This window comes from Lepidochelys kempii, chromosome 2 (assembly GCF_965140265.1).
Source record: "Lepidochelys kempii isolate rLepKem1 chromosome 2, rLepKem1.hap2, whole genome shotgun sequence".
NCBI classification, from domain to species: Eukaryota; Metazoa; Chordata; order Testudines; family Cheloniidae; genus Lepidochelys; species Lepidochelys kempii.
The window spans coordinates 161,275,066-161,302,151 of record NC_133257.1 but is presented as its reverse complement, the minus strand read 5'-3'; the positions used below and the strand labels follow the sequence as shown (position 1 = coordinate 161,302,151).

The following is a 27,086-nucleotide window of genomic DNA, read 5'->3' as shown; positions in this document are numbered from 1 at the left end:
TCCCATGTGGTTCCACAAATGTCTGACCTATACAAATAATTTGCAATTTAACTGCTTCAGTACTGTTTAACAAATATGCAGCAAACATGCATCCCCAATGCTACCACATACAAATGACACATGCCTATATATGTACTAATGTTGGTGCTTTAATGGGTATTTTTAGTAAAAGTGATGGGCAGTAAACAAAAATTCATGGCCTGTGACCTGTCCATGATTTTTACTATATGCCCCTAACTAAAATTTGGGCTGGAGGACCACGGGTGCTCTGGGGCGGGAGGGAAGGGGTGGTCTGGGGGCACCGTGGGTGCTGAGTGGGATCGCATGGAACCCCTGCTGTTGTGGGGGAGGAGGTGGGTGGTGGTGCGAAGCCTGGGACCCCTGCTGGTGCCGGAGGGTATGTGCGCATTCGGGCTGTGCCGTGCAGCCTGGGACCCATGCTGGAAGGGGGGGGGGGGGCGGCCGTGCGGGATCCCCGCTGGTGCTTGGGGGGGGGGGGGGGGGCTGTGACCCAGGACCCCTGCTGGTTGAGCGGGAACCACAGCCAATGGGAGCTATGGGGGCAGCGCCTGTGGCCGCGAGCACCATACACAGCCCTCTGGCCCCTCAGCCTAGAAGCTGCAGGGATATGCTGGTGGAAGCTGGCGAGCCCCCCTCCCCCCAGATAAGCACTGCCCTGCACCCCAACCCCCTGCCCCAGCCCTGAGCCCTCTCCAACACACCCAAACTTCTGCTGCTGGCCCAGGGGCTGCCCAGCTCAGGTAGCCCCTGAATCAGCAAGGGCTGCTGCAGAAGTCACGGAAAGTCACAGAATCCGTGACTTCCGTGACAGACACGCAGCCTTATTTATAATGCATCTGTGTTCCTGCTGCTATGAACAACAAAGGAATTAAGAAAGTCAGTTCTGTTGAAGAAAATCTACTATCGCTTCATGTGAACATTACACATAAAAGTTGCAGAAATACAGAATAGAAAGACTATTTACATGGAAAAATAGTCTTTTTGAAGATAAAAAATGATAATGATTTATTTTAACTGATCAAGGACACCCACATTAATTGTTAGCTGACAATTACATTTATGACCAAATAGATTAAATTTATGACCAAATTTTAGGGTTCCTAAAATATTAAATATCATGAGATCCATTGACCTTCATCTAAAATGAAGCTATCATTATCATGTGTACATTTTTTGTTCAACAGTATTTTCCAATGTGAATTACAACAGTAAAACATATACACAAGTTTTCAGAGACATTTGACAACTCTTGCTGCTGCTTTGTGTCTGAGAGAAGTCAGAAGCCTCTGACATAGATGCTGATCAGGATAAATCAGCAGAGCCAGATATGTACATTCAACTTCCCTGGCCGGTTCAACAGAAAGCAAATTTGTTGACATTTGAGGCATAATCCTAGGCCCATATCTTTTCACTGGGAGGTTCAGGGGTGAGGATGGCTTACTTTGGAGCTTGTTCTTTTTTATATACATACTGTAATCTAAAAATTACGTATGTGCATTCTAACATGTGGAAATAGGCAAATTATTAAAAAAAAATGCACCAACTGGTGGATGCATTTTAAAATGAGGTAGCTACCCAGATGTCTTTAAAAAGTGTACAATTATTTCACCTGTAGAGACACCACAGTCTCTTTAATGTAGAACGAAAAATAAATTTGTAATAGGATTTTATAATGTGAGAATGCAAACACCGACAATTTTGAGGTATTTAAAATATATTAGAAAGAATTCACTTGTTGGTTTCAATTAATAGTCAGAAATGCAGCTGGTTAAGTGAATTGTGTTAGAGTGACCTTAAATATAGTTTAACATATTGTACCAATTATTTTAGATGAAATAAAACCAAACTTTAAATACTATATAAGAAGAGGAAGTTGCAATACAGGAGAATTCTAAAGCAGCTACAAAAGCATGAATAGATGCTTCTCTCCAGATTTTTCTTTACAAAAGTACAATTTACATCCCAAAGATGACAGAAAATGCCAGCTTTTAAGGCAGTTAGTTGAAACAATGTAATAATTAACCTAATAGAACAATATTATTCAAAAACCAGCCATAACGGTGAAGTAAAAACAGAGTCTTGATTAACAGAAAGAAACTGGCTCTCATTTAAAATGATTAACACACCAATTCCTAGTAACCTGCACTTTTATCATCCTGCTCACCCTTAAAAAAGCCGAAATAAAACATACATTTAAATTTAGGGTGAAGTTTAAACTACTGAGGAGGGAATAATCATTTTACAGTTCTTTAAATGCCTCTGCTTATTTACAAGTCTCCAATATCAATGTAAAAGAAAGAAATATACAAGAAATGATCCAAAAATTGCAATTCTAATATCTGCAGAGAGCCAGAATTCAATATTACAGTGCTAATATATGACATTATTTTAGAGAAAACTACTATAAGTACCTCCAAATAGAGAAAAATTAATTGAATCAAAGAAAAAATATGCCATCACCATTTATAAATACTTTGTTTTGACATACAGTTTTTAAAATATTGGTTTTGATACCTGATGATAAAAATTTCTTCTATGATACTGGTAATGCCATAAATGGATGACCTGCTCTACTCCTTTTCTTAGTAGAGATATAATTCTCCATATCTTTGATTATTGGAACTGTAGATATGTCAAGCTGTTCTATGAACAGTTCTCCTGGTCTAAAATTGGGATGAAGTTACCAATGCTTGTGATATTTCTAGAGTCCACAGACAAAAATGAGTGCATAACAATTTGAAGCTAATGTGGACTCTGGACTTTAACCTGGAAGGTCCATGTTGAGAGAGTAAAGAAGCAATATGAATGAAAAGAAAAGGGAGTAAATAATTCCTTTATCATCTTTGTGTACATACACAGTATGAACAAAACTGTGCAATATGCATCACAATTTCATGGGAAATGATACTACTTTTGCCTGCTCTTGTCTTCCCTGAATTTTGTTCCGAATTCTAGGTTGAATTGAACCCAAAATTTCATAGTCAATCTAATCCAAAACCACAAATTGGTCCCTATCTTTGAATCTGGGCCATAAATTCCTCCTAAAAGACTAAATCGGAAGGATCCAAAGCCCACTATATTTAATGGAAAGACTTCTTTTGACCTCAATGGACTTTGGACCATGCCCAATATTAGGCCTATGGTCACTCAAGCCATGGAACAGAATTTCAAAACAATGAACTTTAACTGAGTTTCATTACAAAAGTTTCACAAATGTCTGATTGTGAGTCAGAGATTCTAAAACTCAGCAAATTTATGACTAACCACAATAAAAATAGCTGCCACTTAAACAATGTACTGTCAATTTGCGCCTATTCATGACAAAAGGGAAAAATATGTGAAGAAACTGTTGGTCAACTTTTTAAAATAAACGTTGATGCAAATTATTTCTAAATAGTCACATACCTTGAAGACATAGAGCTGCTAGTTCCACAGCAGTATCATACGGACATTTCAGTCTTTAAAGAGACAAAATAAATAATAAAAATATGCACATTTCTTAACTTATACTTTATATAAGCCCTTTCTCCAGAAAAAAAATAAAAGAGTTCAACAGTCTAACTGAAAATAAAATATTAACTCAAAAGTATCAAGTAAATTGCACGATATTTAGATCATTCAAATATAATATTGTAGAACTGATCAATGAAATTGTTTTTAATTGTTCACTTTATTAATATAACTTCATAAGCAAAGTTTTATGAATGAAACAACATTCATTCATAAAACCAGTTACCCCAATAACTGGCTAATTGAGTTTCACTTTCAGTCCAATTGCTGCTTAAATCGCTGAAACTTACACTGTTTCATCATTGTAACTTCTGCTCACTGTTTGCTATTCATTATACTTGTCTATATTGTAACTTCTGCTCACTGTTTACCATTCCTTACACTTGTCCATATTGTAACTCTAACTCCATTTTAATTTGTCCCAAACTCCATTTTAAAATGCTCACTTCATTTTGTAAAAGCTTGCTGCAACCTTCATTTTTGCAAACTAAAAAAAATTAGTTTAGTTTAGATGTTTGAATGAGGTATGTATGGATGATGGAATCAACCTCCAGCCCCAGCCTGTCCTGATGAAATAAAGTGTAAACACCGAAGGGCTGAAGATGCAGACAACAGTAAGTAAGAGGAAGTAAGACAAAGTAAGAGGAGTCCACCCTCAAAAGAAAAGAACAAAAGTACAACTGAAGAAACATCAAAGCCAGGTCCTAGGCTGAAAGTCATGTCTGCAATTGACGGGTGATCAATCACACCGAACCCAGAGGCAGCGTGACACAGCAAAACCTATGGACTCTGGATTCAAACTAAAGCTGGAGATGGAAGACTTTGAAGGGTAACATTCTGCTGCCAACGTGGAAGGGCACCTGTGCATGCCCAACAGAGACCCAGCTCTTCCTTGTGCCTGGCTTTCCTGGCTAGTTAGCTGCCAAAACCTATGAACCCAAGTCACGAACTCAAGCTACATTCAGGACTAGTTAACTATACAGCAGCTGCAGATCCTGTGTGTGTGTATGAACGAACGTGTAAATGAACATGAAACTGAATGAAATGTTATAGCTATAACTGACTGCCTACTACGATTCTTTTTGTATTCACAGCAAATGTGACATTTTGTCTTATCCCCTTAAATAAGATCCTGCTGGTTTTTATTTTATTGGTATAACAATATTTCCATTTAAATAAGCTTAGTTTACAAGTTAGTAATAAAGGTAATTATTTCTTAGTTTAGTAATTTCTCATTAATACTGAAAACATGATACGCTCAACTATAAATCATGTTTAAACTAATATTGAAAACATTAACCCAGAAGAAGAAAATAGGTGGTACTCCTACAATGGATTCTAGGATTAAATATTTTTCTTTATAAATCTTTTAAAATAAATATATCTATAATTTATCTATCTACCTCACAAATGCACAAGTACATTGTCAAAAAGAATAAGGCTGCAAAAACCATATTTTTTACAAGAAAGAAGCGTTGACACTATTATCGAGTGTTTTTTCCACTCCCTTGCATCTGTCATACTGACAAGTATGGCAAGCTCACATTACATTTTAAATAATCATACAGATCAAGACATTCTTTGCCCTAATTATACACAGAGTATAATCGTTTTCCCATTTGTATGTGCCACTTGTTCTGTTGTGTAATAAATAATAAACTTCTGGTTAAGATTGAAACCTTCTAATATCCTAAAAACCACAATATTTACTGTACTTTAGCTATTTATTAACCAAATCTTTTTCATGCTCTTCTATGTCTGAAGAAATGAGCAATTTTAAGAGGACTGTGTCCTTTGTGTAAGAATTATTTCTCTAACCAAATGAAGTATGAGGTTTCTCTTCTGGAACTTGCTACTTGGAAATTAAAATCATGTATACTCTCTCTCTCTCTCTTTTTTAAACATACACAACACAATGTCCAGTTTCACCACCATATATTGTTCAAATTAAGAGCTCTCAGGGCTTCTCAGTTTCTTTTAAGGGTCTTATTTTGACTATTTCTCATTTCAATTTCAACTCTGATATTGACAAATGTGTAAGGTAACAGGATACCTACTATGATTCATATACGGTTTTTTATTTTAATCATGTTGTATGAGTGTATTTTAAATTTTTGAATATTTAAGAATGGCTACGTGCAGCATAATGCTCACTTACAATTAAATCTGTAACACACAAATATCCATTAAGGATAATTGAATGGTTAAAGTTTGACACAGAAAGCTCTGCATAATATTGCATGCATAGATATATTGCTATCACCTTGTGACCAAATGAAAAAGTTCTTATTCCACTAGATTTTATTAATTTGGTTATGATTAATGTATGTGTATACATTTCCGTATTCTAATGGAAAAAGAAAAATGTACAAGAGAACACTGGATCAGTAAATGCAATTTACAATTCCTTATATACTTCTTTGAATAACAGAAAGAGCTTATGGGCTTAAAGTAATACTTTTAACCCTTAAAGTGGTGCTCTGTTACTTACACTTTAAGCAAGGTTACAGGAACAAAAATGTACTTACTTTCCTGAAAGAATGTCTTGTCGGAGCTGTAATACAAACAGGTACCTAACAAATACATTAAATAAATAAATATAAACAAACCACCAAACGCATACAGAGTCATCTTTTTAGCCCTCATCTCTTCGTCAAGAGTACGTGCTTAGTCAAGACATTTCCATAAACTGATTTTGTAAGTTATATGAGCCTTCAGGATCAATTACAAAGAGCACTGCACACACTTGGTAGATGCTAAGTACCCTTAACTCTCATCGAAGTCAGTGGGAGTTCAGAACATTCTACACCTTGGAGGATTGCTCAGCATATTGCAGGATGAAGTCGTAAAGCTGCATTTCAGGAACCCATCCTTATTTAAGAGAGCACTGAAAGCATGTACTCAGCTTTGAGCACGGAGCCTTAATTCTACTGAAGCCCACACTTAAGTGCTGTCCTGAACTGCAGCCTAAATGAGCTATGAAGTCTAAAGGCAATTATGGCTTTATTTTAAAAATCAGAAGAGCTTTGAATGAGAGAAGAACAAAGATTCCATGATGAGTGGAGATAGAAACTAAATAGGTAGGCATATCTTTGGTTCTTACATGGCCTTCATTGCTATAGTGTGTAGGGGTATGTCTACCCTGTAATGCAAGCCGTGCTTGAGCCCGAGCTCATGGATAACTGATCAAGCCTTTTGCAAAGCAAGCTGCTTCCTGGTAATGTGTAGGGTGGGCAGTGAAGTTTTCCCACAGTGCAACATGGTTCTAGGGCTAGAGCGGCCACATTTTGGGGGAAAGGGGCGGGTGCTAGGTACTCTGGGATTTGGTGACATTGACTAGGGTCTGCACACTGTAGTGTGGACACCAGAGCCCTAGGTTCAAGCATGAGTTAGAAAGGTCTTAACGTAGGGTTAAAATACAACGTAGACACTCAAGCCCAGAGTTCCCTAACACAGGTCAGTTGACTCAAGTCCCACTAACCCTGAACTTACACTGCAGTGTAGACATACCCTACATGCCTCACAAACTTTAACTGTAAATAAACTCCCTAACTCAGAGATCCTCATTTTGCAGATGGGGATGTGGAGGCATAGAGAGATCAAGTGACTGACCAAGGCCACACAGGGGGTCTGTGGCGGAGCAGGTAACTGAATCTGCATTTCCCAGACTAATGCCCTATCCACTTGCCACTCTTTCCTAAGCCTGAGGATTCCTTTATTTTATTTTTATTAAAACAAAGGTTTGTGGATTGGGAAAAATCACAACCACCTTGCTGCCTGGGGCATCTCACCTGGCTTTTCCTGCCCCCACCCCACCCAGCAATCTCACACTGAGGGCTAGTAGAGCATCTGGTGTAGATGCTCTATGCTGACAGGCGAGAGCTCTCCTGTCGGTATAATAAATCCACCTCCATAAGAGGTGGTAGCTAAGTCGGCAGGAGATGCTATCCCACTGATATAGCGCTGTCTACACCTGCACTTAAGTCAGCGTAACTTACGTCGCTCTGGGGGTGGCTTATTCACACCCCCAAGTGAAATAAGTTATACCAACATGAGTGGTAGTATAGACCAAGCCAAAATGCTCCTGCCTTGGGTATTCTGGAGCAGGGTGTCCTTCTTTGAGGTTAGGGGATGACAGGGGCTGCCCCCGCCCCAGCCTCTCCTGCCCCCACTCCCACTGAGGGGTGAGTTAAGAGGTGAATGAAATGAGTAAGACATCTGGGCTCAAAGCAGCATGATGCATGTCTCCAGTCTTCAAAAAGAAGAGCGTAGCAAACGTCTCTATTCTTTTCTCTACTGGCACTGAAGGACATGTTGGGAACAGAATAGGAAGGATCAGGCACCGTGAGTCACCAGCACCTTGCAACGAACAAACTAATTTTTCACATTCATGTGTTTGGGAGATTGTGAGCTGACCTTTCAATGTTTAGAAGACTGAATCAGTTCAAAACAGACAGGGGAACAGGAACCAAAGGCATGTTTAGGAAGCTTTTCTGTGTGCTATGCAGCAGAAAAGCTCATGGAAAAAGAGTAGGGGTCAGAATTTTACACATGCCTAACTTACATACACAGCTGATACCCGGGTTGCCACTTACATGTCAGTATTTGTATATGTAAAAGTAATTGTGCACCACCACAGGAATCTGGGCTTAGAAAATCTGTCCCTACTATTTTGCTCCAGGATTTCAAAATAACATGAATGCTGGTAAATTTTGGGGGGGAATAATCCAGGCAATACCACCACTTGCTAGCCCGAGGAATATTGCAACTCTCTCCACACCTGACTCCCTGTTATTTCCTTTTTCTGTGCAAGCCTACTATTGCATCTCAGTTTCTGGTATCCCACTTCAAGGAACAAAATACATTCTTCAAAAGAAACAACCCATTGTTATTCTGACTAAAACTAATGAAGCCCTGTAGACAAAAATGCCAGCAGATGCCTTCCTTGGTGCATTAAATTTTAAGAAATGTCATCACTTCCCCATAAAAGTGTTAACTGTGACCACATTATTTTTACAGCCTCAAAAGGCATCTGCTAAAAATATCTTTATACAGGACAAAGATCTAGTGTAATTTCTTCTTCAATTAGCTCATTTTGTTACCACTATAAATCTTCCCCCCATTCCCTGCACTGAATTTGCACCTGCTGTCCTGGTCTCTTACCTAATTCTACAGAATGCTGGGAAATGCAACTTAGCCAGAGTGGAGGTTCATTAAAAAAAATTAGAATGACAAAGGGTGTCTGTATCTCTATTCTAAAATGTTTTTTATATATCATCCTACATAATGTAACTATGAATCTTCTCATTACACATGCAGATGCCTCATCCTTTTAGGAATCCTACTGAACTCTTGAACTCAATTATATCAGTGGCAGTGAGTTCCATAGGTTAATTATGGACTGTATGAAAAAGCGTGGCCTTTTATCAGTTTATTGCTATTGCAGTAATTGGTAACGTATATTAAGGCTTCTATGGAAGTTTCAAAGTAAGTAAGTGGGCAATTACAATTAGCTCATTAATCTTGTGGCACAGCAGTCAAAGTAGTACTTAATCACTGCATCAGAAAAGGAAATAGTAAACAGAGGTCTGCTGACTAAAAGTTTCTTATAAAGAAACTACAAAATTATCAATATAATCTTTAAAGAGCATGGTGGAAACAGCTTGGCCCAATTAGCAATGCAGAGCAAATTAAAAAAAAACACCAAGAAGTTCCAAATTGTCAGAAACAGAAAAATGACAGCAGGAAGGGGTACAAAATAATTAGACACACAATTTGGCCTGACTAGAAGAGTTGGGAGGAATGGGAAGTGCAAAAATAGGCAATTCCCCCCTTCTTCTGAATTGTGGGAGAGCTCCTCACTTAACAAGTATGGAATGTTCTCAAAGACCACAGGTCATCCACAGCCTCAACACAATGATAAGAAGTCCCTATGGGATGAATGGTCACCGAACAGCTTCCATTAGTGCAGGGAGACTGTGAACAAGTGGAGGGGGACTTGGGGGGGGGGGGGTTAGAGAAGATTGAGCTGTTTGCATTGCTCCCAATCCTCCCAAAATTCTGCTGATTTTGGGTCTTTGACCCATTTGACTTTTATTTGATCACCTCCACATTTCACAGCAGAGAAGAGCACAGAGCCCAGCTGTTGGCATTATACATTGGAAACCCCCTTCCATCCCCCCACCCACCATGGGTTTGACAGGCAATACTGCTGCAGAGAGTCCTCCTTTTCCAGGTTCAGCTCCTACCCACCCAGTCACGGCTCCCTTTCAAGAGTCACAAAACCTAAAACACACGGAGAGTGGGAGGGAAATACCACTGACCCATCTGCCTCTCCATCCAAAAGCACCTGAGAGGCTAAAGCAACAGGTTTGGGCAAAAAATGGAAAGGGGAGCATATGGCCCTTAGACTGTCATAAAACACCAACTAGAAGATTGAATATGATGCCTATTCTACCAAGGAAGCACATATAACCCACATTCCTCCCTCCCCCACAGTTTAATCCCCAAATACCTTATACACCCCATTGTCAGACATCAGTTTAGCAATCAAAATTATTTCCTACCTTGTAAACTCCTCGTGAAGGTTGTTCGGTTCTGATGAGTAATATTTAATTCGGAAATGCAAAGTGTATGGAGGTCCAACTGTATATACAAAGATTCAAAACAGAAGTTTACACAGGTTTGGTGATCCCATAGAGCAAGAAAAATTTAACACAAAGTAATTATATTTTAAAGTATCCTCATCACAGTAACATTTGACTTGTGTCTTAAATTAAAACTATTTACAACAAGAAATAATTATGTGCCCGTTGTGAGCATTTTAGTGTGCTACCACAGCCAATATAATAAGAAATTAAGCCATGGCTCATTTGTCAAACAAATATTTGTCCAAAAAGATGTGCCTTGCACTGTGCTGGGAATGTTGGAAAAATTCAAGCTCTGATGGACATGAGAGAGTAACCTCCCCACCTTAGTTCTCAAGCTAAAAAGGTTCAGCAAATACACTTTTGCTGATTTGGGCTATCATGGTGCATGTCTGGCTAAAGTATATCTTCCAGAAAGGCATCCAGTCTTTGTTTGAAGACATTAAGAAATGGAGAATCCACCACCTTTCTATCTAGGTGCTTATATGACGACAATCACCACTGTAGTTTCTGAATGCCTATTGATCACTCAATCTACTAGGCAGATGGGCAGCCAAAAGCTGCACTAGTTGAAGCTTTAAAATTGTCTTCAGGGGTAACCCCAAGAAGAGGTGTTTCAGAAGTCAAAACCACAGGTGACAAAGTTGGCTGGTGAGATCTACCTCCTCAAGGCACTGCCTCTTAACACTAGCCGCTGCTGGTGGAAAAAATAAAGCCATATGCACCACTGTCCAAAGACAATAGAGGACCCAAACTTCTTCACAAATGCAAACCACTTTGGCAAGAAAAGGACATATTGTGCTGAGAGATGGAGCTACTGCAACCCCCATGAAGTTGCTTCCCCACTGCCTTCTCTAGTATGGGTCTGAGCCAGCTTGTTCTCATACAATCCCCTAACTGGGCCAGACACCGTGAAAGCAATGAAACTAAATCTGTTAAAAATGCCTTGTGCAGAAAATATTTGATTCTTCCCTCTAGAATCATTTTCTCTTTTCCTTGGCATATCAGAGAATAAGCACTTGCTGATCACGTATCCAAATACAGAGAAGCAGGTTGAGATGTCATGAAAAGGTGAGGTCAATTCAAGCACCAGAGCTATCAATGGCAATGGACCCTAAATTTCTTCACAATCTACCCTATTAGCCTCATACACACAAGAAGTGGTAAGAGTGAAAGTATAGTGCCCCGCAGGCCTTGCATGAAAGGGCCACTCAAAGTGGGTGAGCAGCTCCCTCTGAGAAAGGAAAGAACAGAGAGCACTAAAGAAAAACCTGTGTCCACTCCTTCCAGATCTTGAAAATTGGTCAGTAGCATCTTATGATCAGCCATACCTACAGTAATTGTTAGATCTCATAAAATCAACATGGACACCTGGCCTATGTCCATTGCTAGCAGACATTTACTGCCCAAGGATACTATTGCTGTCTACATATCATACCCAGACCTGACTCCAGATTAATAGGGATCGATGAAGCTGGAGAAATCAGATGAACACAGATGTTTCAAGGGACAGTTTATTGAGCCAGGGTTGAATCATAGTTTAAGGGTAGTTAGCAGCTTTACCCTCTCCCAAAGGAAAGAGTTAACAATCCCTGTCAGTAATGGTCTCAGGACCGCCTCTCTTGGCATCCACTTGCCACCAATGACATGAGTTCAGCTCACAAAAATCCAGACATATCCAGGAACTATGTACATTAAACCAGGTGAAAGTACACCAGTGAAGATGCAAGGGGAGGCAGCAGAGGCTACCTGGACACGAAACTCAAAGGACTTCTGCAGCTTCCAACAGGAACTGCCAACACTTGGGTCCCTCCTGCCACCGTTCCTTCTTTTCCAGGCCAATTTCCCCATCTAATTTAGGGGTCACAAGAAAGGGGAGTGCTTCTTCCTACTCTCCCCCACGCCTCCAACTAATATTAACAGGCACCTAGGAGAAATCACATAAGCTTTTCTAAGCTGATATTTGTCTGCTGAATCTATTAGCAGCAACCTAAGCTGATGCTTGCTCCCCAGCCCTGGTTTATGAAAAAGTAACTCCAGGCAGGAGGAAGGGACTTTTGGCATCAACAAAAGTGGTAAATAAAAATCATATTTAAAGGAGAGAGTTGAAGATTGGTGCATTACTCATTGGTCCATTACCCTTGCTTTTATACAAAAAGGTTTCACCAGGCAGCCAACCATTAACATGAATCCATTGTCTGAGAAATATTCACTATATTACGGAAACATTTGGAGCCTCACAATCATGTTCACAAATACTCTAAACTGAACTCTTAGGGGAGGAATAAAATAAACTTGTGGACCGATGTTACTTACTTTTTATTTGCTTCTTAATTGGTTTAGAATGGTCCAGCCAGTGCTAAAAAAAGAAAACCTGTGTTTAAAAGTAATTCATTTTCAAGATTTTACTGGTATTTTACTAATAGAGCACAAATTCATTTAAAGGAAGGTGAAAGCAAAGACTTCCATATCTATCTGGTAATCTTTTATGGCTGTTTTCACTAGAAAATGTTTTTTTGAACACACACACACAGCGCTCAGGTGCCTATCTTATCAGTAAAACGGGACCTTAAAAGTTAAACACACCCATGGGAGCTTCCTCCTTGTGAGGCACAACCCAATTAGTAGTGAAAGGCTGTAAAAACAAACATACAATTACAGTGGGATGTAGGGAATGAAGGTTTTCCTCAAACTCTGGGCCCAATGCTTTAACCGTTACTTATGACCCTCTGAAGGCAGCCGATTGTCTGGTTCAATCCCACTCAGTGGCACTCCCGTATGGCTCCCTCCACTTCTCTGCATTTCTCCACCCACTCTGTGGTTCTCTCAAGCTCAGAGTCTAAGGCCTATTCCACCCTTAAAACTTTTGCTGGTATAGCAATGTCAGTTAGGAGTGTGATTATTTAAAAAAAAACAAACAAAACAAAAAAACCCCATTTTATACTGGAAAAAGCCCTTATGGAAACGAAGTTATACGGGCAAAAAAGTGCCTTTGATGGTATAGCTTATTTTGTTCTGGGAACCGGTATGAGCTACACCAAAAAAAGCACTTGAGCCAATATAAACTCTGTCTACACAAGGACGCTCTGCTTTACTGGCAAACCTTTTCCAGTGCAGACTAGTCCTAAGTTTTATACTGTTCCTGTACAGTGCCCAGCGTGAATCATCATGCCCGAATGAGGCATCTGGGTGTGTTACCAAAATATAAATATTAAATTATGAGAACTTGTCGAGATAGTCCCCTCACTAAATTGCAGAAGATAATTTGGGCCACCTTACCATAAGACAAATTCTCTTCCCATTTTTTGCTGTTTATTTAAAAACATATAAAATAAATTAGTAAGACCAGTAAGTTTGAAGCAGCAACATTCAGAAAAAGAAGCCTGTTCCTTTTGCTTGCTTTTCTTGTTGGGGCATTTCCATTCTATATTAAGCAAAAGCAGAATCAGAGTGAATACTTGGTATTCAATAGATTCTCCTCTGCTTTTGCTAAATGCATGTGAAAATAATTAATAAAATAGCACAACCACAGTTTTACTCTGGATGCCTTAATTGAAAGCAAAATTTGTGCAACAGCTAGTTGTAAAAAGTGTATTTTAAAAGTTTGCCAACCCATAACCCAAATAGCAAATAAATTCCCTGCAGAATAAAAAAGAAATAGAACGATTATTCTAAATGTGCTTTTAGTTGCCCAGAGCTCGCCTGGACTCCCTTGGGAGAAGTTACCAAGGAAGCCACCTCTTTACAAATTTGAGAACCAGCACCATAGTGAAAATAAAATGTTATAATTTTTATACAAATATATTACATAGCTGTAAACTAATATACACAAAATCAATTATTTATCTCTCATCCAGCAAATATACATTCACAAGAAATCAGCTAGTAATCATTTCAAGTTTCTGAGAAGAAACAAAATTATTCAAGCTTTGCTCTTTTGATTGAAATTATGCAATTAGAACTTTTTTTTTTTTGTTCTGGAGAAGAGGAACATTTTACTTCAATGAACACATTAGTCAGCAAAATATATCCCCAGCTATATTTATAGGAGCATTATCCACATTTATCAGTATTGTCATTTCAAGTTAAATTCAGGATGTACATACAATTCCATTTTCTTAAGGATTTCTAATACACAAGTTCAGTTCTATGACTGTTTGGAGTTCATCTAGACTAAAAAAGCATATACCGAAGCCCTTACAAAAATTTAAGATGACAATTTAGTGTTACACTTACCCAAACATGGAATACTACTCTTCAGTGTTTGATTTCTAAACTAAAAAGTAAAAAAAAAATCCATCTTTTCACTTTTTTATTCACCTTCCAACTGTGCTGAGAAAGCTGCAGTACTCTTTTTTGAATTATCTTCATTGTGTGTACAGTAATTCCTCACTTAACGTCCTCCCGCTTAAAGCTGTTTCAAAGTTACGTCGCTGCTCCATTAGGGAACATGCTCATTTAAAGGTCTGCAATGCTCCCTTATAACAATTTGGCTGCCTGCTCTGTACACTGCATGTAAGATTTTGTGGAAAAGCAGCGACTTTGCAAGAGAGCATTGCACTGCGTCTCCACTCCTCTCTCTCACTCCCAGAAAGTCCTAAGCGCTGCCAAACAGGTACGGGGAAGGAACGGGGATGTTGCGTGCTCCGGAGAGAAGACGGAGCGGGGGTGGGAAGAGGTGGGCCTGGAGCATCCCCCAGCAAAGTCAGTGCCTGTTCTTCTCTGGGTAAGCTGCCACAAAGGTGCTTCCTAGCGTCCTTGCCTGCAGCGGGCTGTGCCTGTGTGGGGTAAGCCGGGGCACTTCCCAACCACAATACTGTACAGTATATAATGCCTTTTGTGTCTGTCCCCAAAAAATTTCCTTGGAACCTAACCCCCTGCATTTACATTAAATCTTATGGGAAAATTGGATTTGTTTAACATCGTTTCACTTAAAGTTGCATTTTTCAGGAACATAACTACAACGTTAAGTGAGGAGTTACTGTATTGTAAATGATTAACACGTTTTAGAATGTCTGCACGTGGTATTCTGCTAAACATCCATAACACTGCAAATTACCAATTCATCTGTCACATGTACATAATTTTACAAAAACTAGCAATTTTTAAGAAATGTTGAAGAATCTAATAAGTAGCAAAATAGACCATTACATGAGATTCTAGCTTCAACAGCTAATGTACATTTGTAACCTTTCATTCCTGCTACTTATACAGTACAGTCATAAATGTAGGATTCTCCAGGGGACAACAAACAGCAAGCACTGGGCATCATTTTACATTCACTCCTTTGAGAAGCAAACTCAGATGCATGAGGGGTCCATTATACCTTTATTCAGCACTGTCCAAAATAGGGGGCGAGTGTAGCCTTTGTAGATTCATGAACGGCTATCAACTTAACCCCAGCTGTTTTGGACAGCTTCTGCAAAAACTGGGCTAAAATCCACCATAGTCAATGTCTGGATGTTTCTCCACAGTAGTGTTAGTTTTCTTACAGGCCCTCTGAACCCAAGTAATAACCCTTATCACCCTACTCCTCCCCATAAGCTGCAGTTGTCTGGATGGCTGAGGTGGCCAGGAACACTGAAAGTGTGTCAAGAAAAAACAACATAGGCTTCTGCTGCCATAAAAACTGGGAGCACACCAGTTCAGAAGCCAGACTTCCATATGCCCATGGAATGCAGGCCCTAGCCTCTAAACAAAAAATCAGATGCTCTTATTATTGACAGCCAGCCAGACGAATGGCTTAAAAACGGAAGTGAAGACTTCATGGCATCCTTGCCAAGAACCAAACATTACTTGGCTATGTTACAAGCTATTGACTGGAACCCATAATCACTATCCCTGACTAAGAATGTGAACACAAAAGGGTGAATTCCAGAAGTCTTAGTATGAAGCTGCCTGGAGTTGGGGGACTCCACAAGAACTCTTTTTGATAACTTCTGCAGATGCGCTGCCTCGTTTGAAAAGCTGGAGCTCAGGCTAATGGACTTCAAGTTGTGAGGGTCCAAGTGCATCAAGGAGCCACTGCTTAGAAGGGGTCCTTTCAGGATGATACAAGAGTAGAAATTAGGTAGTCTTCTTTTCCTACCACACTACAGTCCACTACTCCAATTTGGACTCTGAGCAAGTTATTAGTGCCCTTGAAAGGTCAGAAAGATTAATCGCAAAAAGAAAAGGAGTACTTGTGGCACCTTAGAGACTAACCAATTTATTTGAGCATAATTCAGTTATGAAATTTATTTTTCTACATGAAGTTCAATAATAATTTTTTTATTTTTATACATTGAATGTTCAAGGCAAAGAAAAATGGCTACCTGCATTTTGACAGTTATTTGAGACATCATTGTCTTGATGTCTTTTATTAGTCTTCATCAAGGTGTGTGTAATATGGCAGTAACCATGGTAGGCCTGATTCACCACTGCATTACACTGGTGTAAAAGTGAAGCAACTTAATGGACATCACCAACTGAGAATGTTTGCAATGGAGTTACACTTGGTTTCTATACCAGTGTAACAATGGTGAATCAGGCCCAATGTTTTTAGTTTTTAAGGATCTGGTTGGAATTAATAGCAATATTATTTCCAAGGTCATTGCAGAAATGAAATCATTATTATACCAGATCATTTCCATTGGCGAGAAAACTTGCTAGATTTTGTTTGAAGGATATATTTATTAAACAGAATGTTAGATTTATCCCAAATGATTTCTATTTTTGTCCTTTTTGTTTCACAAAACTGATGCAAAAATGAATTAGGATAATTTCCAGTTACTTCTCTGTTTATTTAATCACTTTCTATCTCCTTGAAGGAAAATACTGTGAGTAATTCCTCAATAATGGTAACAGCCAATATTTTCCCAAAATAGAACAGCCATATAAGGTAAGAGATGCATTTATGTCAAGATACAGCCAATAAACTGTACCTACTGGAACACTCCAAGGATGACTGCAACTGCCGACTGAAGTTGGTACAACTGCACCAGCATGCCTCTTAAGCAATACAGGCTGACAAATACACCACACACCTGTGCTTTGAAAACTCCATTGGCTCCCCATTTGCTTCATAAAAGAATTCAAAGTCCTGGTCTTGAGCTACAAAGCCCTCAGAGGTGACCTGCAAAGGAAAAAAATTGGGTTTGACCCTTTTTTGTTACTTGTTTTGCTGCTTTATTATGCATAAAGAAGACCTGCAAAATGTTTTGTCCCTGCTTGTTTTCAACCTTCAGAATGTCCTGAATGGCAAGTCTGGTTTTGCTGGAAGACTTATTGGAAGTGTCAAGAGATACCATCTACAAACTCTCTCAGCCATTAACAGGTGGGGGGCACTGAACCGCTGTCAAATACATTTTCTTCCTAAGGTTTGTTAAGCGTTAACATGAACAAAAAGCAAAGAGCTTTAAATCAACAATCTGAACCAATAACACTTCCCTCTCAATAAGGTTTTGTTTGAGTGGTATCTCTGGTACCCTAATCCTACCAGTTCTTCCAAGATAGACAAGATCTGAATTTCTAAGGTAAAAACACAAGCAAGGAAAATACCAAAATAATTTTTCAAGGCAAAAAATATCCAATGAAAACATGGTCATGCCTTCTTTATACAGTATAAAGTTTTAAAAAAGAAATAAGAGCACAAACCCTTTTTCTTCTCTTCTGAAGGTCACCTTTAATAATAATTAGGGTACTGAACAGAATTGGGGCCACATTGTTATATGGACTTTACAAATATATAAGTGAGTGATGACTACACTCCCAAAAATTTACATAGATTAGAATCTGGTTTCCCTATGGTACACATCATATTCTATGACCTCACCAAGACAGTTATGTTCCATATGGATGATGCAGCTGCAAAGACCCAGAGAAGAGATATTAGATGCTATTTGTCAGAAAGGTAAGATTAGATCAGAACAGAGTCTCGGGTTCAAACACAAGACATACCTGTTTTAAGAAAGTTTTAATCCAACTGTAAATCAACAGTGTTTACATACCCACAGACTATATGTGGATGTTTCACGTAATGATTATGCTAATACTCCCCTCTACACAGGACAGGTTGACTTATCCATATTTATTTTACAAGTCTGCAACATGTGTTAGAACGCTAAAATTAGCAACTAAGATCTGGATTGGGTTGCAATAATTTTCTATCCAAAAAGTTTTAAAAATGTGGAGAAATGAGAAGATGTGTAACAGATGAAGTGAGGTTTGAAATACAGAGTACTAAAACTTCTGCATAGAAGGCAAGTTTGAACTGAGAGTGGTGACCTATAATAGCAGGGGATTCTCTAACTGCAAGTGCTAGCGCGAAGAAAGATGATAGGTCCCATTAATGTATATTTTAGTTAAGGGATTACAATATGATAAGAGGTAACTGAACAAATTTAGGGCAGAATCCAGACCTTTCGAAGTACGAAATAAACAATTCCACTCCACCTGGTTAACTTCCTGTCAACATCCAGTGGAAGCACTGCAGTGGAAAGAAGTTACGAGCTTTACCATCATTATGTTAAACATGGCTCTAATGTCTGTTGACCAAATATTTTAAGACAGGAAGCTTTACTAAGAGAAGTTTAAGGGACAGGGTTTTCCCTTTTTGGAATGAAATGCTAGGATGTTGTGGGGAAAAATAAGTAAGATAGTAAGGGAAGAATATCTGTGAAGTTTCAGTAAAAGTATCATCATTGTGCCTGTGACTGAAGGTGATATGTCAGATTTGCCCATTTCACTGAACAATACTGTTTATATTTGAATGCTGTAAAATAGTCTATTAAGAACCCATCAGCATTGGAGTTTCTCTTAATGTTTTCACTACCATTTATTCTTCATCCTACATGAAAGAATGAACTAGCATAATATGAACACACATATCACCTCTTCTCAACAGCTAAGGATGGAAAAATAGCCTTCCTCGCTTCATCTTAGACATGTTGCCAATGTTGCTGTGTAGTGATAAAATATTCATTTCTTTGTATTTGATAAGAATAATGTATTTGTTTATATGGACAATATAAGATTTATGATGTCCTTAAGTATTCGTTTCCATGTTTACCTGGGTTTGGTAAACATGATTGACAAACAATTGAACAGTCAATTGACCGCCTATATTTGAACACACAGTCAATTATTGTCAAAAATTCCAGCAAGAATGTCCTGATGGAAGTGGCAGCTTACCTTTTTGATTGCATTATGGCTCCATTCTTTCAGTTTTTAGAAAGTCATTTCACTGCGCTTTGCATTTTTCTGAGTTAAAATAACTCAGTTAAAGAATTAGTTTTTTATAATTAGGTATAAGTATCTAAGGCTAAGCCTTTTGGAGAGCACAGAGACTTAGGGCTTGTCTTCATTACGATCAATGCAGTGGTGCCGATTTAGCGCATCTGGTGAAGATACATTATGTTGATGGGAAAGTGCTCTTCCATTGACATAATTACTCCTCCTCAATGAGGACACAGTGCGGTGCAGACACTGCTTTAAGTCGAGGTAAGTTACATCACTCAGGGGTGTGGTTTTTTCACACCCCTGAGCGATGTAACTTATCTCGACTTAAGTGGTAGCGTAGACAAGGCCTTACTTTTTTTTGTTACTTACTGTTCTAATGAATTAATGGTTTAGCAAATTTTATAATTTTTTACATTATTTGACAATATTTGACAGGTAAATTGACCATTATTTTTGATTCAGTCAACATCTATATTCCCCTTAGTATAGGGATTCTCAAATCTTTTCATAGTGCTGGCCACTTTTTAATAGAGACTATCTCCCTGCTCATTCATGATCTTTTAACATTCTTCTGGCAACTGCGGCTATTGATCACATGGAAAAATGAAGTTAGGAAAATATTTAACATTTTTAGCTTTCTTATAATGAGAAAGTGGCTCATTTAGTGGCTGTAAACAAGGAGCAGAGTTGGCACTATATAATCAAATAATTGCCAATGGACTATCAGCAAAACCACCAAAATGTATCCCCAAAGAGGAAGCCCCAAGAAGAAGGATAGTGAATCCCTTATCCTACAGGGAGGAGTTGAGAGACAAGGGCAGGAGGACACCAGTGGGAAAATTTCTCCAGTGAGGCTAGGGACTGCTTGGCACATCTCTCTGGTTCAGGGGAAATTGGCAACCTGAAGCCTTGGAACAACAGTGAACTGGAGCTGAACGTACTTGATGTCCAAGTAAAGCCCCCACTTCCAGCCAATACTCCCCAACCCTCCACCAAAAAAACCCAAACAAACGAGGAGTACTTATGACACCTTAGAGGCTAACAATTTTATTTGGGCATAAGCTTTCATGGGCTAAAACCCACTTCCTCGGACGCATGCAGTGGAAAATGTAGTAGGAAGATACATACACACAGAGAACATGAAAAAATGGGTGTTGGCATACCAACTGTAACAAGACCAATTAATTAAGATGGGCTATTATCAGCAGAAGAAAAAAAACCTTATGTAATGATAATCTCACTCAGGCCCCCTTCTCTTCACCCTCAACACATACACACCACTTACATTCCAGCCACCCTCAGCCCAATCTCATTAGAGAAAGGCAGGAAGGGGTTTTCCCGCCTTGGGAATCTGATAGCAATTTTTTTCTCCATTCTGCGTCAGGACAAAACTGAGACCTTCTTTCTTTGTGAGAGAGATACAGACTGACTGACTTAGACTGACTCTCTCACTTACCTCAGAATAGTCAATAGCGTGTTTGCTAGGGCAACTCTCTGGGATGTGGGAGAGCCAGCTTTAAGTCCCTACTCTGAATCAGGCAGACTAAGGACTTGAACCTAGGACTCCAACCTCCCAGGTGAGCACCCTGACCATCAAGCTAGTCTAGGGTGGGTATCTCTCTGGTTTTGAGCAAAAATACCATCCAAGACCTGACAAACAGTTTCCACAAAAAAGTTTCACTGAAATTGGTATGTTCCTGCAAAAAGTTTTGGGTTTTACAAATTGGTGTTTTCCAAAGAAAAAACATTTAATTGAAAAATCCCTGACCAGGTCTAAACCTCCCACCTAGACTCCCCCAGCCAAACGGTCTACTCTTCTAATTTGCCACATTAAGATCTCCACCAGCCAAATCCAAAGTTTATTTTACTAGGAGTTCATAAATACTCAAGTTAAGCTTACATGGCCTAAAATAAATGTGCACAAAATGGAGCATGTGATACTTCAAACATTAGTTTTTTAAACCAATCGAGTTTGCGAACTACTGTTCTGGAAATCTGAAAAACAGGAGGCTTCTATCACTTGAGCTGAAGATCTCAGCTATTGGTCACTTACAGAAAGACCCTGATTTTCTTCCTAACTAGCAGTCAGCCAACAGACTGACAAAAACATATACTGCCAGATCTGGTGCCCTCTGAAATTAAAGGCAGAAAGATCTCAGTGACATCAAAGAAGGCAGGATTAGGTCCATAACTCCCACTGAAATCACTTGGCCATAAACTATCTACAACACAAACTGTTAAAAGCTTTACTTAATTTGAACTTATTTACTTCAAAGGTAGCCAGTGTACATGCTTTCCAGGAGATTTAACAGCATGGAAAGTTTGAAAAGCTCATAACAAGCTGTTCCTTAGCAAGGGGAAGACAAGGAAACAAAGTTGATCTTTCAGATCAGGGTAACTTTTTCTTCTAATAACCTGTAAATCCTGAACCATTTGATTAATTCAATTTTCTTGTTTATATTCTTGGTAATTTTTTCAAGCAATAGTGATAAGAAGGACTAAAATAAGGTTTTTTTTAAGAGAAGCTGATTACAACCTTAACTAGCAAAAAGGTTACTGTCTCTCCATAATACAGGAGTGTTTTCTAAGGATTATTTTAAGGTTTGCTTTTTTATTTAAAAAGTGTTACTTAAGTGTTCAGACATCTTTGGGCATGAGCACTAAAACAAACATATGAATCTTATACATATTTTATTAATTGTTATGCCATCTAAGGTTATTATTCTATAATATTTCATATAAAAATGCTAACCAAAGTGCTGAGAGTGTTGTTCACCATTAAAATACAGGAATGAACCACAATTACAAAATTACAATATAAAACCCAAACTTGAAAGCAACATACACTTATACTTCTGTCATTCTCATATAACACCTAAATATTTTACACTGAAAACAGTTTAAAAAAAAAGGGGGGGGGGGAACCTGGCTATTCATATTGAATTCCTTTAATATGTATCACATGCTACTGTCTGACCTAAATGATAGAGCTTCACAGGTGTAAGTTTGAGTCACAAGTTTCTGCTAAGCAGAATTAAAGGGTTAAGGCATCAGGTGGAGTTTTGTCCATAAAACATAGCTTCCCCTAAAGCAAAGGATCTCAACTGGGGGTTGCGAGCTTATTACATAGGGGGTCATGAGCTGTCAGCCTCCACCTCAAAGCCGTTTTGCCTCCAGCATTTATAATGGTGTTAAATATATTAAAAGTGTTTTTAATTTATAAGGGGTGGGGGAGGAGTCACACTCAGAGGCTTACTATGTGAAACGGGTCAGCAGTACAAAGTTTGAGAACCATTGCCCTAAAGCATGCTGCTGCAAGCTGAATCTGAGCCTGGAAAACCACATTGAAGAACTGTGTGCAACAGACAGCCTTCCTCCTCTTATTCCCCCTGCAGTTACTCCACATCTCAAAAGGAAAAGAAAATTGTGCACAACAATTTGCCCACTGTAGCACAAACCTCATTAGACTTTTTGTTGTACAGCTCCTGTGCTGGTGACTAGCTGATGCCACTCCAGATCAACTTCAGTAATAAATAACAATCTTTAATTTCTAGGCATCCATGCCTGAAGGCTTCTCGCATCTTCACAAAAATAAGCTAAACAATTTACAATAAATAGGCAATATGCCTGATTAAATCCCAGAGTGGGAAGAGACTGAAAAATTTCCAGCAATGCACACCACACATAGGAGAAAATCTTGAGCCTAGCCATGTTGGGTACTATTGTTTTTGTGTATTTAAAGCGGGGGTGTGTGTGTGAATGAAGTATCATGGGGGAAAAGAATTTCTTAGTCATAAGTCCTCAGAATTTAGGAGCCTGCTTCTCCACCACCTCTCAAAATTCTACTATGGTATTATCATAAGCCCTTCAGGTAAACAGCCCATATTCTTTCTAAAAGATTAAAGACGACTATGGACTAGAATAGTCTGGGAATTTTTAATGTGTTGAAGCCTTTCATGTATAGTTCGCTGGTAAAATCCAGCCCTAGGCAGAGGTAACTGAAAGTAGTTATTCATGAGACACATGATGAGTAGCTACATGAAGCCAGCCAATTACCTCAGTCTCGTTTTTAGTTAATGGGTGTCCATATCACCATTGCAATTAGCCTCAGCACTGAGGGCAAGGAGACATTTATTATTTGTATTACAATAGCACTGAGAGGTCTGAACTGAGATTGGGGCCCCACTGTGCTGCATGCCACACATTCACATAGTTAGGGACAGGTCCTGCCCCAAAGAGCTTACACCACAGACAGACGGACAAAATGTAGGTGAACAGAAGCATTACTCTCACCTTTTTATAAATGGGGAATTTAGTCACAGACAGATTACCGGTAAGTGATTTGCCCAATGTGAAACAGTAAGTCTATAGCAGAGTCAGCAACAGAATCTGTTGCATCATCAAAATATTTACTAGTTTTCTACTCCATCCCTCCTAAAAATTAATATATTTAAGGTGGTCTCCGACTGTGCTCCAAACATCCCTATTTATAGCATTCAGCACTAGCTGGGAGTGTTATGCTCTCAGGAAACACATTAGCTGGACTAACAACTGCTTTGAGTTGCTACTCACTCACCATCTCTCAAACATTTGGCAGTTTAAAAGGAAACATAAAAGCAATACCATAAAACTCTGAATGATTGAAACAGGGGGAAAAAAAACCTTACTGATTAAAAATGCTTTTCTCATTACCATTTAACTTATTTAAATTCAAGTTACTGTATGGTTTGAGCAAACTGGCAAGCTTTAGGGAAAAACAAGATACCCTGCAAGAGGAAAGTCTGAAGAGACTGGCCCTTCCTTTTGAAGCTTTATGATCATCTTTTAACCACTCAGTACTTATCTTGGAGTCTGAGCTCACACTGGCCGATGTGGCCTGGAACAGGGAATGGAGTGGATTTGCACACCAGGGAAGGTGCAGATCTGTCATTCCACATTCTTCACAAATTTCCATATGTCCACAACATTTCCGTGCCCTGACCCAAGACACATTGAAATAAATGAAAAGGTTCCAATGGTCTTCAGTGGGTATTGGATCAGGCCCTGACTTTATCCATAGCGTATGCTGTGGACAGAAAATAAGAGCAGTCAGGAGCTGGCCTTTCCCACCCATGCAAGCCCCCAAACTCCAGTGTGCAGAAGTCACTTTGGTTGAATATTCCTGCCTTTTGTGTGTATCTCTAGTTACTCCTACTTGAGCCAGGTGGAGATAACTGGGCTGTCACCTACTTTGGTGCACCTTCCCCAAAGATGCAAATTCCCTGGTTTCAGTCAATGCAGCACTTGGTTATTGATGCTTTCTTCTTGTTGTTATTAAAGACTGTGCTGTATGTGATAGCGTCTTATGTATTCTCTAATCCTCAGAATTGCCCTTTTCTTACTTCTTACACCTTAGAAAGTAAAACAAATGCTTTTTTGAGTTTCTTTTAGCACATTTCCAGTGAGGCCGCCCAGCCCATCTCGTTGCCCCTCCCAGTAAATACCTTGCAGTGAATGAATTAAACATCAGTCTAGGACTGTCAATAATAACAGGAAGTTAGAGGATTTCTCAGAAAGAGGAATAAAAGGGATCAAATTGATATTTTAGTACATGCTCCTTTTAATCTCATCTCCTGCTCCTACACATCCCTGTCCTTTAAAATTATATGAATGAAAGAAAAAGAACATATCACATAACATAAGAACGGCCCTACTGGGTTAGACCAAAGGTCCATCTAGCCCAGTATCCTGTCTTCTGACAATGGCCAGTGCCAGGTGCCCCAAAGAGAATGAACAGAACAGGTAATCATCAAGTGATCCATCCCCTGTTGCTCATTGGCTTTTGGCAAACAGAGGCTACACCATTCCTGCCCATGCTGGCTAATAGCCATTGATGGACCTATCCTCCATGAATTTATCTAGTTCTTTTTTGAACCCTGTTATGGTCTTGGCCTTCACAACATCCTCTGGCAAGGAGTTCCACAGGTTGACTGTGCATTCTGTGAAAAAATACTTCCTTTTATTTGTTTTAAAACCTGCTGCCTATTAATTTCATTTGGTGACCCCCCCCCCGTTCTTGTATTATGATAAGTAGTAAACACCACTTCCTTATCTACTTTCTCTACACCAGTCATGATTTTATAGTCCTCAATCATATCTCCCCTTAGCAGTCTCTTTTCCAAGCTGAAAAGTCCCGGTCTTATTAATCTCTCCTCATACGGAAGCCGTTCCAAACCCCAATAATTTTTGTGCCATTTTCTGGACCCTTTCCAATATATCTTTTTTTAGATGGGGCGACCACATCTGCACACAGTATTCAAGATGTGGCTGTACCATGGATTTATAGAGGCAACGTGATATTTTATGTCTTATTATCTATCCCTTTCCTAATGATTCCCAGCATTCTGTTCGATTTTTTGACTGCCGCTGCACATTGAGTGGATGTTTTCAGAGAACTATCCACAATGAATCCAACTAAGATCTCTTCCTTGAGTGGTAACAGCTAATTTAGACCCCATCATTTTATATGTATAGTTGGGATTATGCTTTCCAATGTGTATTACTTTGCATTTAACATGAAATTTCATCTGCCATTTTATTGCCCAGTCACCCAGTTTTGAGAGATCCTTTTGTAGCTCTTTGCAGTCTGCCTGGGTCTTAACTATCTTTAGTAATTTTGTATCATCTGCAAATTTTGCATCTGCTAATTTTGCCACCTCACTGTTTAACCCTTTTTCCAGATCATTTATGAATATGTTGAACAGGTCTGGTCCCAGAACAGACCCATGGGGGACACCACTATTTACCTCTCTCCATTCTGAAAACTGACCAGTTATACCTACCCTTTGTTTCTTTTAACATAAGAACCAGTTACCAATCCATAAGAGGACCTTCCCTTTTATCCCATAAGTTACTTTTGGGAACAGAAGCAAAATTACAGAATAGATCACACTAGACTCCACACTAATCAAATACTAGTACTGCTTCTGTTTGGACACATGATAAGAAACAGAAACAAACAAGGGTACAAATGTTTTGCCAGCACACACAGGACACTTTTCAGTCAAGGTGTGGGACTGTATTCTTTTTCTCTGGAGGCTGGGAGGACTGTTACCCCTCACAAAAACAGCTGGCAATCACAGGTAACAACAGAAAAAGAGTGTTTGGGAACAAGCAGTAAGGAAATTATAAACCTCAACAAAAGGTAGGTCAAGTTTAGTAACAGGTGGACCTCAAATAAGTTTGATTTGGATACCTAACAATTTATCCAAATCAACCACTATAGACTGTATATGCCACACAATCAATTACTGCCTTCCAATTGGAACAACCCAGGTGCTAATAGTGTCTTGTATGATTTGCTACTTCCACTTCTAGGCTCAATGAAAGACAAGAATTGAGAATTAAAGGGAAAAAACCCCACCCTCACATTTTCAAACACTCAAAAAATTGTTAGTTTAATATTTTGTGCAAATCAGTTCATACATTTCCTATTGTAGCAGGAATTTGCATTCATCTAAGGCTCAATTTCTTTGCTTTGGAGATGCAGTAGTTCTTTGGAATTTAGTCTTATTTGGGGTTAGCTGAGCAATGGAAAACTCACGAAAGAACACGGACAGTTTCTTCAATTTCTACCCATAGCTTTTTCCTCTCACAAACAAGAACAATTACAGAGTAGCAGCATATTGCTTTTTATTCAGAAAGAGAGAG

At 39.0% G+C, this 27,086-nt stretch overlaps 1 protein-coding gene across 9 annotated transcripts in view; it reads right to left on the bottom strand.

Moving 5' to 3' along the window:
* The window catches only part of EPB41L4B (erythrocyte membrane protein band 4.1 like 4B), a 246,854-nt gene that overhangs the window by 131,842 nt on the left and 87,926 nt on the right, over nucleotides 1–27,086 (bottom strand). For all 9 annotated transcript variants that reach the window (XM_073332653.1, XM_073332656.1, XM_073332654.1 and 6 more), the window contains 4 exons: nucleotides 12,495–12,537; nucleotides 10,098–10,176; nucleotides 6,060–6,104; nucleotides 3,427–3,479 (listed from right to left, as the gene is read on the bottom strand). In XM_073332653.1, the coding sequence (XP_073188754.1) occupies nucleotides 3,427–3,479; nucleotides 6,060–6,104; nucleotides 10,098–10,176; nucleotides 12,495–12,537 (220 nt within the window). The remainder of the gene's footprint in view (nucleotides 1–3,426; nucleotides 3,480–6,059; nucleotides 6,105–10,097; nucleotides 10,177–12,494; nucleotides 12,538–27,086) is intronic.